At 64.7% G+C, this 13,808-nt stretch overlaps 5 protein-coding genes across 5 annotated transcripts in view; all 5 read right to left on the bottom strand.

The window, feature by feature from the left end:
* Nucleotides 1–482: 482 nt before the first annotated feature.
* On the bottom strand, nt 483–3,265 carry EMIHUDRAFT_212036 (hypothetical protein; the record flags this gene model as incomplete). The annotated part of the gene is made up of 6 exons (XM_005766447.1): nt 483–956; nt 1,044–1,488; nt 1,597–1,769; nt 1,929–2,171; nt 2,330–2,603; nt 2,661–3,265. The coding sequence occupies 6 exons, from the start codon at nt 3,263–3,265 to the stop codon at nt 483–485; spliced, it is 2,214 nt and encodes a 737-aa protein (XP_005766504.1).
* Nucleotides 3,266–5,167: 1,902 nt separating this feature from the next.
* EMIHUDRAFT_311149 (hypothetical protein) lies at nt 5,168–7,837 on the bottom strand (the record flags this gene model as incomplete). The annotated part of the gene is made up of 2 exons (XM_005766446.1): nt 5,168–5,730; nt 7,813–7,837. 2 exons carry the CDS (start codon nt 7,835–7,837, stop codon nt 5,168–5,170), a joined length of 588 nt encoding a protein of 195 aa, XP_005766503.1.
* Nucleotides 7,838–9,133: 1,296 nt separating this feature from the next.
* Nucleotides 9,134–9,700, bottom strand: EMIHUDRAFT_212033 (hypothetical protein; the record flags this gene model as incomplete). The annotated part of the gene is made up of 1 exon (XM_005766445.1): nt 9,134–9,700. One exon carries the CDS (start codon nt 9,698–9,700, stop codon nt 9,134–9,136), a length of 567 nt encoding a protein of 188 aa, XP_005766502.1.
* Nucleotides 9,701–10,181: 481 nt separating this feature from the next.
* EMIHUDRAFT_356718 (hypothetical protein) lies at nt 10,182–11,079 on the bottom strand. Its single transcript, XM_005766444.1, has one exon. The coding sequence runs from the start codon at nt 10,679–10,681 to the stop codon at nt 10,307–10,309; it is 375 nt and encodes a 124-aa protein (XP_005766501.1). The 5' UTR covers nt 10,682–11,079; the 3' UTR covers nt 10,182–10,306.
* Nucleotides 11,080–12,901: 1,822 nt separating this feature from the next.
* EMIHUDRAFT_464582 (hypothetical protein) overlaps nt 12,902–13,808 on the bottom strand; it is a 7,472-nt gene continuing 6,565 nt past the window's right edge. Inside the window, exon 9 of the mRNA XM_005766443.1 lies at nt 12,902–13,652. Within this exon, the coding sequence (XP_005766500.1) occupies nt 13,089–13,652 (564 nt within the window). The 3' untranslated portion in view covers nt 12,902–13,088. The remainder of the gene's footprint in view (nt 13,653–13,808) is intronic.

Genomic DNA, 13,808 nt, shown 5'->3' with positions numbered 1-13,808 from the left:
TTTCGACCGCCGTAAGATCAAGAACGGTCTCGCACATGGCATACCGTAAATACACGGTATTTACTGTTGGGTTTTATGGAGTCTCGCGCGAGGGTGATTGTATGTGTGCGCCACGCGATCGACGGACCGGTTGTGGGGCCCCCGCAAACTGCGTATCGGATGATGTAAAGGGTACGGTACCCCGTATGTACGGGGCTTTACACATATATTAACCGGAACCACCCCGCAAAACGCACGCCTCTCTCACAAGCGACAAGCCTCAAGCGCGTCGGCGCGAGGCGAAGCTGGTACGGAGGAGCTCGACCTCTCGCTCCTCGGCACCTCGCTCTCCCTCGGTGTCCGGTGTGGTTTCGACGGACGACGCGTTTCGTGTGCTGTGTGAAGTCAGTACTCCGGGTAGAGCCGTACACACTGACTGACAGCACTACAGGCGCGCAGAGCCAAATACGCCTCCTCCTCCCCGTCGACCTTACGTCAGTACATCAATCAGCCGTTCGCGGTGTCGTGCCGGCCAAGGCGCAGAGCGCTTGGAAGAGTGTCTCGGCGACGCGTGTGTCACCCTCGCACGCGACAATGAGCGACCGCAGCCCCCGCTCGGGGTCTGCGAACGCGTTCATGAACGCCTTGCCGTCGCCCTGCCCGAGCCGCGACGCACCGGAGAAGTGCCGTGGCACGCGCGGCACCTCCGCCCGGCCAAAGGCGGCAGGCTCGAACGTGATTTCCAGCTCGACCTGGCGCGCCGCGGCCGCTGCCCGCGCCAGCACCGCCCTGGCTTCATCGAGCCGCGCCCGTGCTACCGCGACGCTTGCGGCGCGCCCGGCCGCCTCCGCCTCCACCTCCTCTTCTGTGCGGCGGGCAATGCGCCGCCGTTCCTCTTCCTGCGCCGCCTCCCCGCCCACCACCCAGGCGCGGAGCAGCGCCGCGTCGTCGTCGAGTTTGCGCGGCACCTCCTCCGCCTGCACGGTGAAGGCGGGGGTTGAGCGTCCCACCACGCCACCGCAAAGGGTCAGCGGGCCTCGCATTCAGAGGCTGTAGTGGACTACGTAGTCGGCCGGGCAAGCGAACGGTCTGAGGCATCTAGGCGCCTCCGCCGCGCGCGTCGCCTCCGACTCCGCCGCGTCGAGCGCGTCCGCCACACGCGTCAGTGCCAACGAGCCGCGCCGCAACTCTGCCAAGAGCCCCGACCTGCCCGGCGGTGCGTCGCTGGCACCAGCTCGGTGGTCGATGCCAGCCGTCAAGCTCTCTCCGGCGTCGCTACGCGCGCCTTCCGGTGGCGCCCCCTCCTCCTGCGCAAGCGCGAGCCGACAGCCGACCAAGCGCGTCCCCCGTCGGATGAGAGGTGACGCATCGGCGATCGGCGTGCGCGGAGTCACGCGGGAGAGAGTGGGCGGTGCGGTGGGCGGTGCGTCGGCGAGGCCGGGAGGCTCAAAGCTGAGCCCGAGCTTGGTGCGCGGCGGCCACTCGGCGCCGCGCAGCACGACGCGCAGCCTGTGAGAAGACGTCACGGACGCGTCAGGGTCGAGTCGAGGGCGCGTCGCAAAAGAGCCGCCTCGGCGGCGAGGGGCGCGCCTTTTCTTCTGCTCCGCGGCGGCGAACCCCGCAGCGGCCGCCTCCGCAACCTCGGCGTTGATCCGCTCGACCGCAGCGGTCGACGTCGCGAGCCACCACCGCACAACCTCCGCCGAGGTCCAATCTCGCGGGCTGGGCGGCAGCGGGCGGTCGACGTCGACGCTGCCCGCCACCTCGCCGCGCATGAGTGAGGCCCGGCCCTGCAGGCGGCGAGTGAGCACGCGCGCGCCGCACGGCCCGACGCCTTGCCAATCGGCGCAGGCGCCGCCCACGACTGAGCGGTGGGCAGAACCGTCCCCGCCACCGCCCCCACCACCGCCCGCGCCGCCGCCGCCCGCGCCGCCTGCCACCGTCCTCACAGGCAGCCCCACGTGGCTGAGCGTGTCGAGCGCGTGCTCCGCGTCGGCAGAGGAGGGCGAGACGGTGGCGATGAGCACCATCCGCCCCTCTCCTTCCAGCGGCCCGCGCAGAAGCCGCGTGAGCGCCGTGTCGCGTGCTGGCAGGCGCACTCCGCTTGCGCGCGCCGCGAGGCACGCCTTCAGCGCCGAGAGGGAGGCGTTGACTTCCTGCGCCTCCTTGCGCCGCGCGCGCTCGTGGCTCACCTGCGCGGGGCGCGTCGGGCGGAGTCAAAGCCCGGGGAAGCTAGGTGGCAGCAGCGCTGGCCAGACGGCGTTGGAGGGCGACTGGAGGCCTTGGCAAGAGTGGCTCTCACGCACGCGGGTCTGGCGGCGTGGCGGCGGAAGCTTCTCGGAAGTGTCACCTGGTCACGCGCCCACTCCGAACCGGCGAGGTCGACGAGGGTGAGGCAGAGGCGTCCGCCAGCCCCTCGGCCAGTGCCCTCGCTGTCGACAGGCTCCAACTGGTAGACAGCGTGCGTGCGGGAGGAGGCATCGTGCACGCCGGTGCGGTGCGTCGAGCGGTGGCGCGCCGCGTCGACGATCGCGTCGATGGCTTCCGCGGCGCTTCCAACGAGCAGGCACGGCGCGCCGCTGCTGCTCGGCTCCGCGCCGCCCTCTCCAGCAGTGTCCGCCGCCCTGGCAGGGAGGAGCACGGCGCGCGTGCAACGCCCGGCGTCGTCTCGGAGCACACACCGAGCAGAGGCGTGAAGCAAGTCCGTCACCGCATTGCCGGCAACCTCGAGGGCGCTCACTCGCCACCGGCCGCCACCACTCGGCAGCGCCTCCCGCAGAATGTCGATGATCCCGGCGAGCGTGAACGTCTTGCCGGAGCCGGTCTGCCCAAAGCACAGCACCGTCGTTGAGCCGTGCTGCAGCGGGCCGCCGAGCACCGCATTGTACACCTCGGCTGTGCTCGCAGCTTCCCCAAAGACGGCGTCCGCGTAAAATCCGTGGTGCTCGCAGTACATCGTCCGGTGATCGGCAGCGAGCATGGCGCGCGTGACCCACAGCGCGGCCGCATCGCCTTCGCCCCACACGTCGGTGCCGCCCTGACACGAGAGGACGTCAAAGTCTTGAGCGGCCTCGTGCTCGAACAGCGGGCGCTTGCGAACGACGACGCGAGGCCGCGCACGCATGGACGCCTCGCGGATCGGGATGGGAGCGGGGCACCCGTCACCGCTGAGCTCTTGCCGAAACGCGGACACGCCCGCGCCGAAGACGTCACGGTTGTTCTGTCGACGCGCTGCGGTGCCGTGGCAGTCGCCGCTGGTCTCGATGGCCGAGGTTGCGTTCCCCATTGGAGCCAAAGCAGCGTTTCTGCGATCGTGTTCGAGCTGTCCCACTCGCGAGCCCCAACGGGGGCGGCAGTTTTGCGCGTTGGACGCGCTCTCTCTCGAGGTCTCGAGGTGGATTATCACCCTATGACAATTGTGCGAATTGGCGTGACGCCGGCCGACCGTCAGTATTGTCACATAAACGCACAACCCCGGGCCCCGAAATCGCACAGTGACAGTCAGACATGCAACACGGGGTCCCAGGGAAGGTTTTCGTTCAGGCGTTGGGAAGCGGAAGGGGAGCTTTTACACGTGTTTATGATGTGTACATGCTCACTCTCCCCCTCACTCACCAGGCCTCCCTCTCTCTCCCGCCGCCGCTCTCCCTCCCCACCAAGCACCAACACGCTACACGGTGTCTCGAGGGGTCGCCGCTTGCCGAACCACCTCCTGAGAAGGGGGGGTGGACGTAGTACGCCAGCGGCACGAGGGCTTCAGCCACACAGCTGCCATGGGAACGCGACCCACACAAAGCACCGAAGTGTAGCGGCATACCGCCCCCCGGCGGCGGCGCAGTGTCCCCCGCGCTATATGTGTCGCCATTACTTTGTGTCGGGGCACGCAGTCAGGGGACAGGGCAAGTGGGGGCGGGGGGCGGAGTGCCCAGGAGCGTGCTCCTGGGATTTCTCCGCCCAGTCCGGGGGGGTGCGTCACACAAAATGCGCCTGCGGGCGGACCCTCACAGACAGATTACTGACGAAATGTCCGAGTACCTCGTTTGTTTGCCTCTTGTTCGCCAAGTTATCGGCAAATACTAAACTGTTTGCCAAAACAACCAAACAGATCATCGTTTGTCTAGTTTGCTGTCGGTTTGGCATCTTCAAAGACTGCGTCTCCGTCTTGCCGGTCATGCTCCCGGTTGAGGAACACACGGTGGATTTTGCGAAACATTTCTTGCTCATCGGAGTGCTAACATTCGATCAGCCTGGCCCGTGTTGAGAGCGGGAAGCCATCCGCAGCAATGTGCACGTGCTCACGGGACTGCGGGACGACAACGCTGCGTTTCATTCTTGGTTATTCTAGCTAGGATTGCGAGCGCTCCTGCTCGCAATCAGAGGCTTGTCGCTAGGATTGTGAGCAGTGCTGCTCGCAGCCCTAGACTTTGCTCGGATTGCGAGCGCGCTGGTAGTAGTCGTAGGCGTCACCAGTCATTCATCTTGGGAGCGGAGCTGCTCTTAGTCCTACCTAGAAGATGTAGGATTGCGAGCGTAGGCGCTCACAATCGCACAGAGATGCTACGATTGCGAGGAGTGCTGCTCACAATCCTGCGACTTCTAATTCTCCCCATATCTCCCCATATCTCCCCATACCTCCCCAGATCTCGAGGCCTAGATGGGGAGCACAGGTCTTTGTTCTCAGCGCTGTACTCCGAGCAGTTGGCACCTAGCACACGCCCCTGACCCCGTCCACGACACGTCCCATGAACAGGCGAGCCCGCTGTGGCTCGGACTCCGCTCCACGCCGCCAACGGCGCGGCTGCCGGCGGTGGAAAATTCGCAGCATCTGGCGCCGTCGCTGGCGATCACGTCGCTCGGGTTCGGGCTGAGCATCTGCATCGAGGCGGGCGAGTTTGGCGTGCTGGATATGTGCGTGAGAGGGAGGCCCTGCTCGCCACCACGCACCAGAGCCAGTACGGATTTGTGTCGCGGTTTGTGATGCCAAAACCTGCAGTGAGGAAAAGAGAAAATGCGAGAATACTGACGTACTTATACGTACCCGGGACATCAACGGTGTCGGAGGATCGCGCTCCCTGTACACGGCGCGCGCTGCGCTCTGACGTCTGAGTGTCGTGCACACTGCTCACTGTGCCAAGCTCGACCAAACGGCGAGCGAGCAGGGCGTGGCGCGTGAGGCGCTGCCCCTCGCTCATGCCCGGACCTTCTCGAGCTCCGCGGAGCACGCCGCCACCGTCCCCTTCAGCTCCGCCACCTGGTCAAGCGCGTCGCCGAGCAGCCCCTTGGCCACGCCAAAGTCGCGCAGCTGCTCCACGCCACCGCTCGCGCGCACCTCAGCGGCGTGGTCGGCCACGAAGCGGCGGCACTGCGCGAGGAGCCGCCCGTCGCCCAGCGTGTGCGCCGCCTCGAGCAGCGGCACGGCGCTCGCCGGCCCTACGCTCTCCTGCAGCGCCTGCGCGCAGAGCAGCTCGAGGCGCGGCACCTGGTACATCTGCGCCAGCTCCCGCAGGTCGAGCGCGCGCTGCGCCCTGCCCTCCTCCTCGCCGAGGTCGAACTTGTCGGAGAGGAGGTAGTCGACGAGGGCGGTGAAGCTGGCAAGGTTGGTGTGCGGCACCGTGACCTCGGCGGCGTCGCGCTCCTTCATGCCGATGCCGAACATGGTCCGAAAGACCGGGGACCGGGCGCAGAGGTTGCACTTGCTGACGTTCTCGATGCGCTCCTCGTCGTCGCCGACCAGGAAGGTGACTTTCCCCTCTGGCAGGGAGGCGTCGCCCCGCGTCGTTGCGAAGTCAGCCAGGATGGTGGAGGGCGGAACGACGATCGGGGCAAAGGAGGGAGGCGGAGGAGGCGCCGCCAGGCAGACCTGGCGGAGGCAACCTCTCGATCTGACCAACAGCGTGCTGCCGTCGGGGCTGATGGCGACTTGATCTGGGCCTACGAACTGCGCCGCGTCGCCCACGCCGTCAGCGCTGCCCTCTGTGCCACTGCCCGCGACCGCCGTCACCTCTCCCGTCGCCACCTCAACCCGCCGGATCTTGTCGTTGTCGGAGTCCGCCACAAACAGCGCGCTCCCATCCGGGCTGATGGCGAGGTCCAGTGGGCCGTTGAACTGCGCCGTATCGCCGACGCCGTCAGCATCGCCTTCCTCGCCGCTACCCGCGAGCGTAGTCACCGCGCCCGTCGCCACCTCCACCCGCCGGATCTTGTGGTTGCTGAAGTCCGCCACAAACAGCGCGCTGCTGTCTGGGCCGATGGCGATGCCATTTGGGTAGCAGAACTCCGCCGCGGCGCCCACGCCATCCGCGTCGCCATCCTCGCCGCTTCCCGCGAGCGTCGTCACAGCGCCCGTCGCCACCTCCACCCGCCGGATCTTGTGGTTGCTGAAGTCCGCCACAAACAGCGCGCTGCCGTCGGGGCTGATGGCGATGCCATTTGGGCCGAAGAACTCCGCCGCGTCGCCCACGCCATCCGCGTCGCCATCCTCGCCGCTTCCCGCGAGCGTCGTCACAGCGCCCGTCGCCACCTCCACCCGCCGGATCTTGTGGTTGCTGAAGTCCGCCACAAACAGCGCGCTGCCGTCGGGGCTGATGGCGATGCCATTTGGGCCGAAGAACTCCGCCGCGTCGCCCACGCCATCCGCGTCGCCATCCTCGCCGCTTCCCGCGAGCGTCGTCACAGCGCCCGTCGCCACCTCCACCCGCCGGATCTTGTGGTTGCTGAAGTCCGCCACAAACAGCGCGCTGCCGTCGGGGCTGATGGCGATGCCATTTGGGCCGAAGAACTCCGCCGCGTCGCCCACGCCATCCGCGTCACCAGCCTCGCCGCTTCCCGCGAGCGTCGTCACAGCGCCCGTCGCCAACTCCACCCGCCGGATCTCGTGGTTGGTGTCGTCTGCCACAAACGCCGCGCTCCCGTTGGGGCTGGCGGCAACGGTGTAGCAGACTCCACTTGCCAGCAAGGCTGCAACGCGGCGCACGCGCCCGGCCGCCGAGACGTGCAGCAGAGAGTCCTTGGTCGAGACGTACCAGGCGCCCGCGTGGTCGCTCGCAACGCCAACCGACCCGAGCGATGCCAGAGAGCCGCCCTCGAGCGCCAGCGTGGTGACCTGGCCGACGACGCGCGCGCCAAAGATGGGCGCCTCGAAGCCATCCGCGACCGGCACGGGCTCCTCGTCTTTTTCCTCGCCGCCGCCGCCGGTGCGGACTCCATAATGCAAAGAAAGAGAAAGTCGAAAAAGCAAGAACACAACGCCATATGCTGTGGACTTCACGGACGGACGTACACCCCGCACACGCTGACGGACGGACGCGCGGACGGCCACCAATCTTGATTTTGGTCATTTGCGCCATTTGGTACCTCTCGGTGCCTTCCAGAGGCAGCTGTGATGCCGACGAACCGAATTGTCGCCGCCGGAGACGACTCGACGCCGCTGAGATCTGAGAGCAGGCTCTGACAGGTCGCACGTCGCTCCTTTGACGCCGACGTGACTCGCCCGTACAGAGCACATCAGTACACGGACTTGACGCGCTCGGTACGACGCCTGCGACCCGTCTCGGGTCAGGTGGCGCGACGCTCATCGCGCCTGCCAGCGCTGCCTTGCAGGTTGCCACGACGAGGTCGAGCACGCTTCTATACGCTCGCCCAGCCTTCCTTTCCATCCCATAAGGTAGCCTGGGAACGGTGGCGGTCAGAGGCAAAGCCTACGAGGGGTGGTGGAACCACATGTCACGGCTACTGACGGCTCGACCCCACGATAGCCTCCGAAGGCTGACTTTGCGGCACCATCATCGGACGATGTCGACGAGTTTTGGGTCGCTCTCGCGGTAGCCAGATGACCTCTCATACTAGCATCATCGGCCATGGCCGCAGGGAGCGCGGGGGAGGGCGCTGGGAGCAACACGGAGCTCCGTTGGACGTTTTCAAGATTAGCGTGTCAGAGTGAATTGGAACTAGCCTTCTGAGGTAGACTCGGGAGATATCAAAATCATTTGAATGCGAGATTTGGAGGTAAGGTAAGGTAAGGTAAACTTCTCCACACACACGAGGTGGTGGGGCAAGGGGGGGCAACCCTCGCGTCTCCACGTCTAAATAAATAAATAAAACGGACACCTCTACTAGGAGATGGGTAAAAAGGAACAGGTCCCCGCCCTGCGGTCTTTGTGCAGGGTTCTTTGTGGGTGTGGTCGGCGACTAGCCGGGGTCGTCCTCCCGATGGGGGACTAGCGTCTACGTGGCTGGGTTCACAGCGATTGTAGGAAAATGACGGGACACTTGACGGTCGCGGCCTTCCGACTCGCGCCTTCGCCTCACTGGCACTATTGTAGCCCTGGCCGGTGCGCGTGCTCAGTTGAAGTTCCGGAGTGAAAGTTCGAACGCGTTCTCTCACGGTGACCAAAAAATGTCCACCTCAGAGGCACCTCCGGAGGCAGGCCGCCGCACGCCGGCGACACAGCTCCAGCTGTCGAACTGACCCGCAGCTCCTCTAAGAGCGGGAACTGTGACAAAAGTTGACTGAGGCGGTTGTCAGGAATCATCATACGGATCACATGGTGGCTCTCTCATGACGGAAGACCGCCCGACCACTCCTGGGTGGCACTGCCACCGGTGTCGCTTGACGTCCTGTCGACAGCGTGCCGACAGCGACACATACCATGTGGGACGCGTCGATTATCGACCTCTACTGCTTACCCAGCCTTCGAGTGTATCCTGGTTGTGGTCCCACACCCACTGGTGTCCATCTCAGAGACCGCAGGAGGTCATGAGGGTCGATGGGAGTGCCAACCCCACAATGCCTAAAAACCCAGCCGCCCAGTAACGACAGTGCAAGGCCCGGTGCGCGTGGGAGATTTGGATATGTCTGTTTGAGTATTCTTTCTTTCTCCCCACACCGACTCAAAGAAAACGACGTTTATGCACCCACGCAGCCTGCAAGCATATGGAAATCAGGGGGATCGGGTTCTCGTGTGACGAGACATATATGGAGGTGCCGGTGGTAGTGGGTAGAGACGAACGATTGTTGTATCCAGAGAGAGTGGTGACTTGCGGAGAGAGGGCCTGCGCGGGCTGCCGCACTAGTACAGACCTCCGATACCCCCGGCGTGGCAGAGTCCGCTTGCGCGGCGTGTGGAGAGGAACAGGAAGGCGCGGGAAAGCTGTGTCATAGGATGCTGTCCTCGCCGATGGACGCAATGAGGCCGCCCCAGCGCTTGCCAGGCTCAGCCTTGCCGATGGAGATGGAGATCTCCGGCAGCATCCCCGTACCGTCCTCAGCAGAGAAGGTCAGGGTGTCGGGGACACAAGCGCCGCGCAGGACGCACGACCAGACCACGCGACCGAAGGCGGTGATCGTCGCGGTCGCGGACGTCACTTCAACGCCCATGGCAGCGGCCGGCTGCCCTCGAAGGCCGGGGATCGACAGTCTCGCCTCGATCCGCTCGGCAGTCTCCTCCCATCTGCACCCGCTGTCGTCGCTCCCTGGCAAACGCGAGGTGCTCTCGCAACCGCTCGTCGCGATGCTGCTCCCACCCGCCAGGTCGGGCAGTGGCGTCTCCAGGTCGTCCATCGTGAGACCGAGATCCGACACATCGAGCGGCCCGGATAGTAGTGGTCGATGGCCGCGGCTGCAGGGCGGAAGGCGGAAGGAGCCCACGCGAGGCTGCAGCGGCACGACGAGCGCGCCGCACGACGACGCGAGGGCGAGGAGGGCTGCCAGAAGGGGATGCATGTGTGTACGCATGTGGACGTTCGTACGAGGGCCAGGCGCTGCGAGGGCCAGGCGCTGCGAGGGCCAGGCGCTGCGAGGGCCAGGCGCTGCGAGGGCCAGGCGATGCGAAGAGGCACCGTTTCTTTCTCTGGGCTAAAATTGTTTCTTTCTCTAGACGGAACAAGGAGGAGCTGTATAGGTCACTAGAGACCCACACCATCGCTACATCACCACAGCCACCAAGTCGGATACAAGTCGATGACAATGTGCGCGGCAGGACAAACCAAACATGAGACGGTTACACAAGGACGGTCAGGCTACGGTCAGGAAGTAGGTTTGAGTTCACACTCTCCAACACTCCCCCATTGTCTCCGCAGTCTTCATGAATGAGGATGCGGCAGACAACAACAGCAGAGTGTGAATGTGTCTGAGCGTAGGTATGCCGGTTACCCGCCGGCGTCTCGCGGGGCTGGCTAAGCGTCCAACCTTGCGTCTTCGCGAAGGATGGTCTTGCTTGTTGGCAAGACTTGCGCGCTAAGATGATCCAGTGAAGGGGTCAAAGCGCGGCCGAGTGGGCGGAGAGAGAGAAAGGGGAGATAATGAACAGGAGCTCGTTGTGGAGCTCGGTCATGGCGCGCCGCGAGCTGCAATCCGGGCTGAGCGTCGCGGGGCGGCGGCTTGAGCGGGCGCGGCAGGCGCGGCGGGCGCGGGAGCGGCAGCGGGGGCGCCCCGTTGCTGCGCGGCGACTGGGCCGTTGGGAGGCCTCGCCGCGTTGACGCGGATGAGCGCATCAGGGACGTGAGGACGATCTTCAATGCCCCGAACGTTGATGTTGCGCCACGGGCCGCCGACGTCGGAGATGGCAGGCTCAGTCTCAGACGTCCAGACGGCAGAGGCGCTCGTAGAGGCGCATTGGACTTCTTGCCAGAGGCGTTGGATAGCGGGACGGGCTAGCGCGAGGAGGCGAGACGAGGAAGAGACAGCAATGAGGTAGAGTGGCATTGCCACGTCGAACAGATGCCCAACACTCCCCCACGACGTGGTAATCGCCACACAAGGCAGAGAGGGCGTGTCGATCGTCGCGTGTTCATCGCGTACAGCTCCGGTCGTGTCGAGCGGCGACGTCGGAAGTAGCGGCGGCGAAAGGCAGGGTCCACATTCGGTGCGAGATCTTTGCGGTAACTGCCGTTGCAGCAGCCCGAGAGCTGGTAGCGGAGGCAGCAGCTGCGATGGTGGTCCGTAGGCGAGGAGAACGGACCGGTAAGGAGAAGCAAGAGGGGATACTCGTGTCCACACAGCCGCAGTGCTGGCGGAGATGCGCTCTGTCGCAGAAGATCCGCAAGCACCCAAGTTGATGTTGCGGTTGTACTCATTCTGCTCAGCCTCCGTGCCGAGCAGTTGGCGGCCGCTGTGCCACCGTGCGCCGAGCCTCTGTGCCCAGCCAATCACCACGGCTCGCGCAGGTGCCCATGGTGCCAGCCAACGTATCGAGCGTAAGCCGGAAATGCTGTGCGGCAACACATCTCGCTTGTGTGCCGCACCAGCTCTCATGTCGGCCTCAGTGCCGCACTGCTCACTCCGTGCACTCACCGGTCGGTACCATGTCAGGAGACGGAACACGGAGGAGCTGTATAGGTCACTAGAGACCCACACCATCGCTACATCACCACAGCCACCAAGTCGGATACAAGTCGATGACAATGTGCGCGGCAGGACAAACCAAACATGAGACGGTTACACAAGGACGGTCAAAAATTCTTTCTCTTGGACGACGAATTATTTTTATTTTGGTTCATCAACCGTTCGAAACACAAAAGCAAAAACCGGGGCAACAAGCGAGCAACAAGTGTGTGCCGCCTGCCCGTGATATTCGGCCCTAACTAAAGCCGTCGGCATGGTAGGGTCTGTATGTATTTTGAGAGAGATTTGCAATACCAAACAACTCTAACACTTTGTTGTTTGTTTGTATGTATGTGTGTTCCTAGGGTCTGCCCCGGCCGCGGCGAGTAGAGGCCCACCCACCAGGGCGAGGGAACCATGGGCGAGGTGCGCCATAGAGACATCATGGAGCGCGATCTAGCGCGACCCTCGCCCGCCCGCACTCCCCCCCCTGCATCTCCCACCCACTTCCCGCCTCCCCTTTCCGCCAGAGGCAAGGTCACGGTTGGCCGTTGGGTAGCGAGGATTGGTGTGACGCGATCCACGCAGGCGTGTTTTCTGACGGCCGACCGTCAGTGCACGGAGTTGCCCCTTCTCCGACTGCCCCGGCTAGTTCCCGAGGTCGTCGGGTGTGACCCCTGCGTCCCCCGAGACCTAGCGCGGGTGGGTTGGAGGGGGGCTCGCTGCAGGGAAGGGCTGTGTAAGAAGCCGATCCCCGTAGTCCGCCCCGCCCCTCCCCATCGGGCCCTCGCAACTGCCGACTGATCGCTCCGCACTCCGCCCCATCGCTCCCACACCTCAATTGCAGGAGCTCGTGCTCCGGCCCGACTGGCGCAACAGTAGCGTCTTCTGGCCCATCAACATCGCAAGGGTCGTCTCGCAAGTGCTCTTGGCGAAGGAGCAAGTGGCATGAAGTGCGAACACAGGTCGAAACACAGGCTCTTTCGGAACGACGCGCATTTGAGTTTGCTTGGCGATTGTGATGACATCAGCACGCCTCACATTGGGCTCTCCCCCCCTTCTCGCCAACCCGCTAAATTCCAGCAGAGTTCTCTGCGCCTGGTCTGCGCTAGCTTCTGTTTCGTCATCACTGGTGTCTCTCCTCTTCTTTCTCCTTCTCGTTGTATTGCTTTGCACATCGCGTCGATTCCTTTTCGCGTGAGCACCTGAAGCCCGCCCAGCAGCTGAGGCCGCTCCTAAGTCGAAGGAGCATCATCAGTCTCACCCACTTCGCTCGCTGCCCCGTGTGCGTGTCTCCGCTCCCCCAGCTCCCGCTTGAGCCTCAACGGTTGAGCCGCCGTCGCGGCCCCCTCGTTCGTCCCACTGGCTGTGTTGGCCTGTCCCCACGTTACCTCCATTATCCCTCCTCCTCCTCGACTCCCCCAAGCGCTCAAGGCCGGCCGGCCCTCTCGTATCGCTCTTGCGTCCTGGTCTTCGAAGATCGCGCATCGCGGCCGAACGGCCTTATATAGCAATACGCATTTTTAGTTTTTGATTTCTGTTTCCCCATTCCCGGATCTGTGTTCGTGCGTCCATGTGTTTACCCCGCAATCCGCATATCCGCGGCTACATCATGATACTACATTATATAACTCTACTGCTCGCACCGTACACGATCTCCTATCTCCCCCCCGCTCTCCCTCCCGCTCGTGCGGAGTGAGTCGAGGGCGCGGCGCCCCGCCAGAGACAAGAACCGTGACCGCGTCCGTAAAATTCGAGTGCCATCCCGCTCACCCCTGCGGGCGGTGTGTCATACCGAGTACTTGGCGTATCGGTTGGTGGACGAGTCGTCGGGCGCGGAGAAGACGGACTGCTCCTGCAGCACGCGCTTGAGCTCCTTGCGCGCAGCCTTCATCGCCTCGTGCGTCTCCGCCTCGATGTGCAAGTAGAGCTTGCGCTCGCCGGGCGGCGCGTTGCGGCCGGGCGGGTAGTAGGTGCCCTTAGTGATGACTGCCGCCTTGGTCCACTCCTCGATGCCCTGGATCGTCTCGCGGCTCGTGACCTTGAACCGCGCCGTCTGCGGGTAGTCGTTGATCTCCAGCTCCGAGACGTGCCGCTGCGGCATCAGCGGCGCCATCAGCGTCGGCGCGGCGCTGGCGCCGGCCGCCCCGGGCAGCGCAAACTTGTTCGCCGCGAGCTGCGCCTTTGCTGTGGCGGCGGCGATCGCGCGCTGCGTCGCTTCGGGCAGGTTGGCCAGCCGCGGGTTCGTGGGCGGCGGCAGCGGCGCGGCCGAAGGCGCTGCGGCTCCCGAGACGGACGCGGCGGCGGCGCCGGCGCCCGCCTTGGCGGCCGCCTTGAGCAGCTCGCTCTGCACCTGTGGGGAGATATGGGGAGATATGGGGGAGATACGGGGAGATGTGGGTCTGCACCTGTGGGGGGAGACAGTCCGCGACGGCTCACGCAGGGCCCTACCGGGGCGGCTGGGGCGGCCTCCCGGCGAGGCAGTGCGTCCGTTTAGCGCCGGCGCAAC

The sequence above is a fragment of the Emiliania huxleyi genome (genome assembly GCF_000372725.1).
Source record: "Emiliania huxleyi CCMP1516 unplaced genomic scaffold EMIHUscaffold_51, whole genome shotgun sequence".
In the NCBI taxonomy this organism is placed as follows: Eukaryota; Haptophyta; order Isochrysidales; family Noelaerhabdaceae; genus Emiliania; species Emiliania huxleyi.
The sequence above is the reverse complement of the archived record's forward strand: the minus strand, read 5'-3'. Positions and strand labels throughout refer to the sequence as shown.

What these genes read in the sequence shown, in the direction of transcription:
- EMIHUDRAFT_356718 (XM_005766444.1), bottom strand. Translation starts at nt 10,681, where the DNA reads ATGCCACTCTACCTCATTGCTGTCTCTTCCTCGTCTCGCCTCCTCGCG.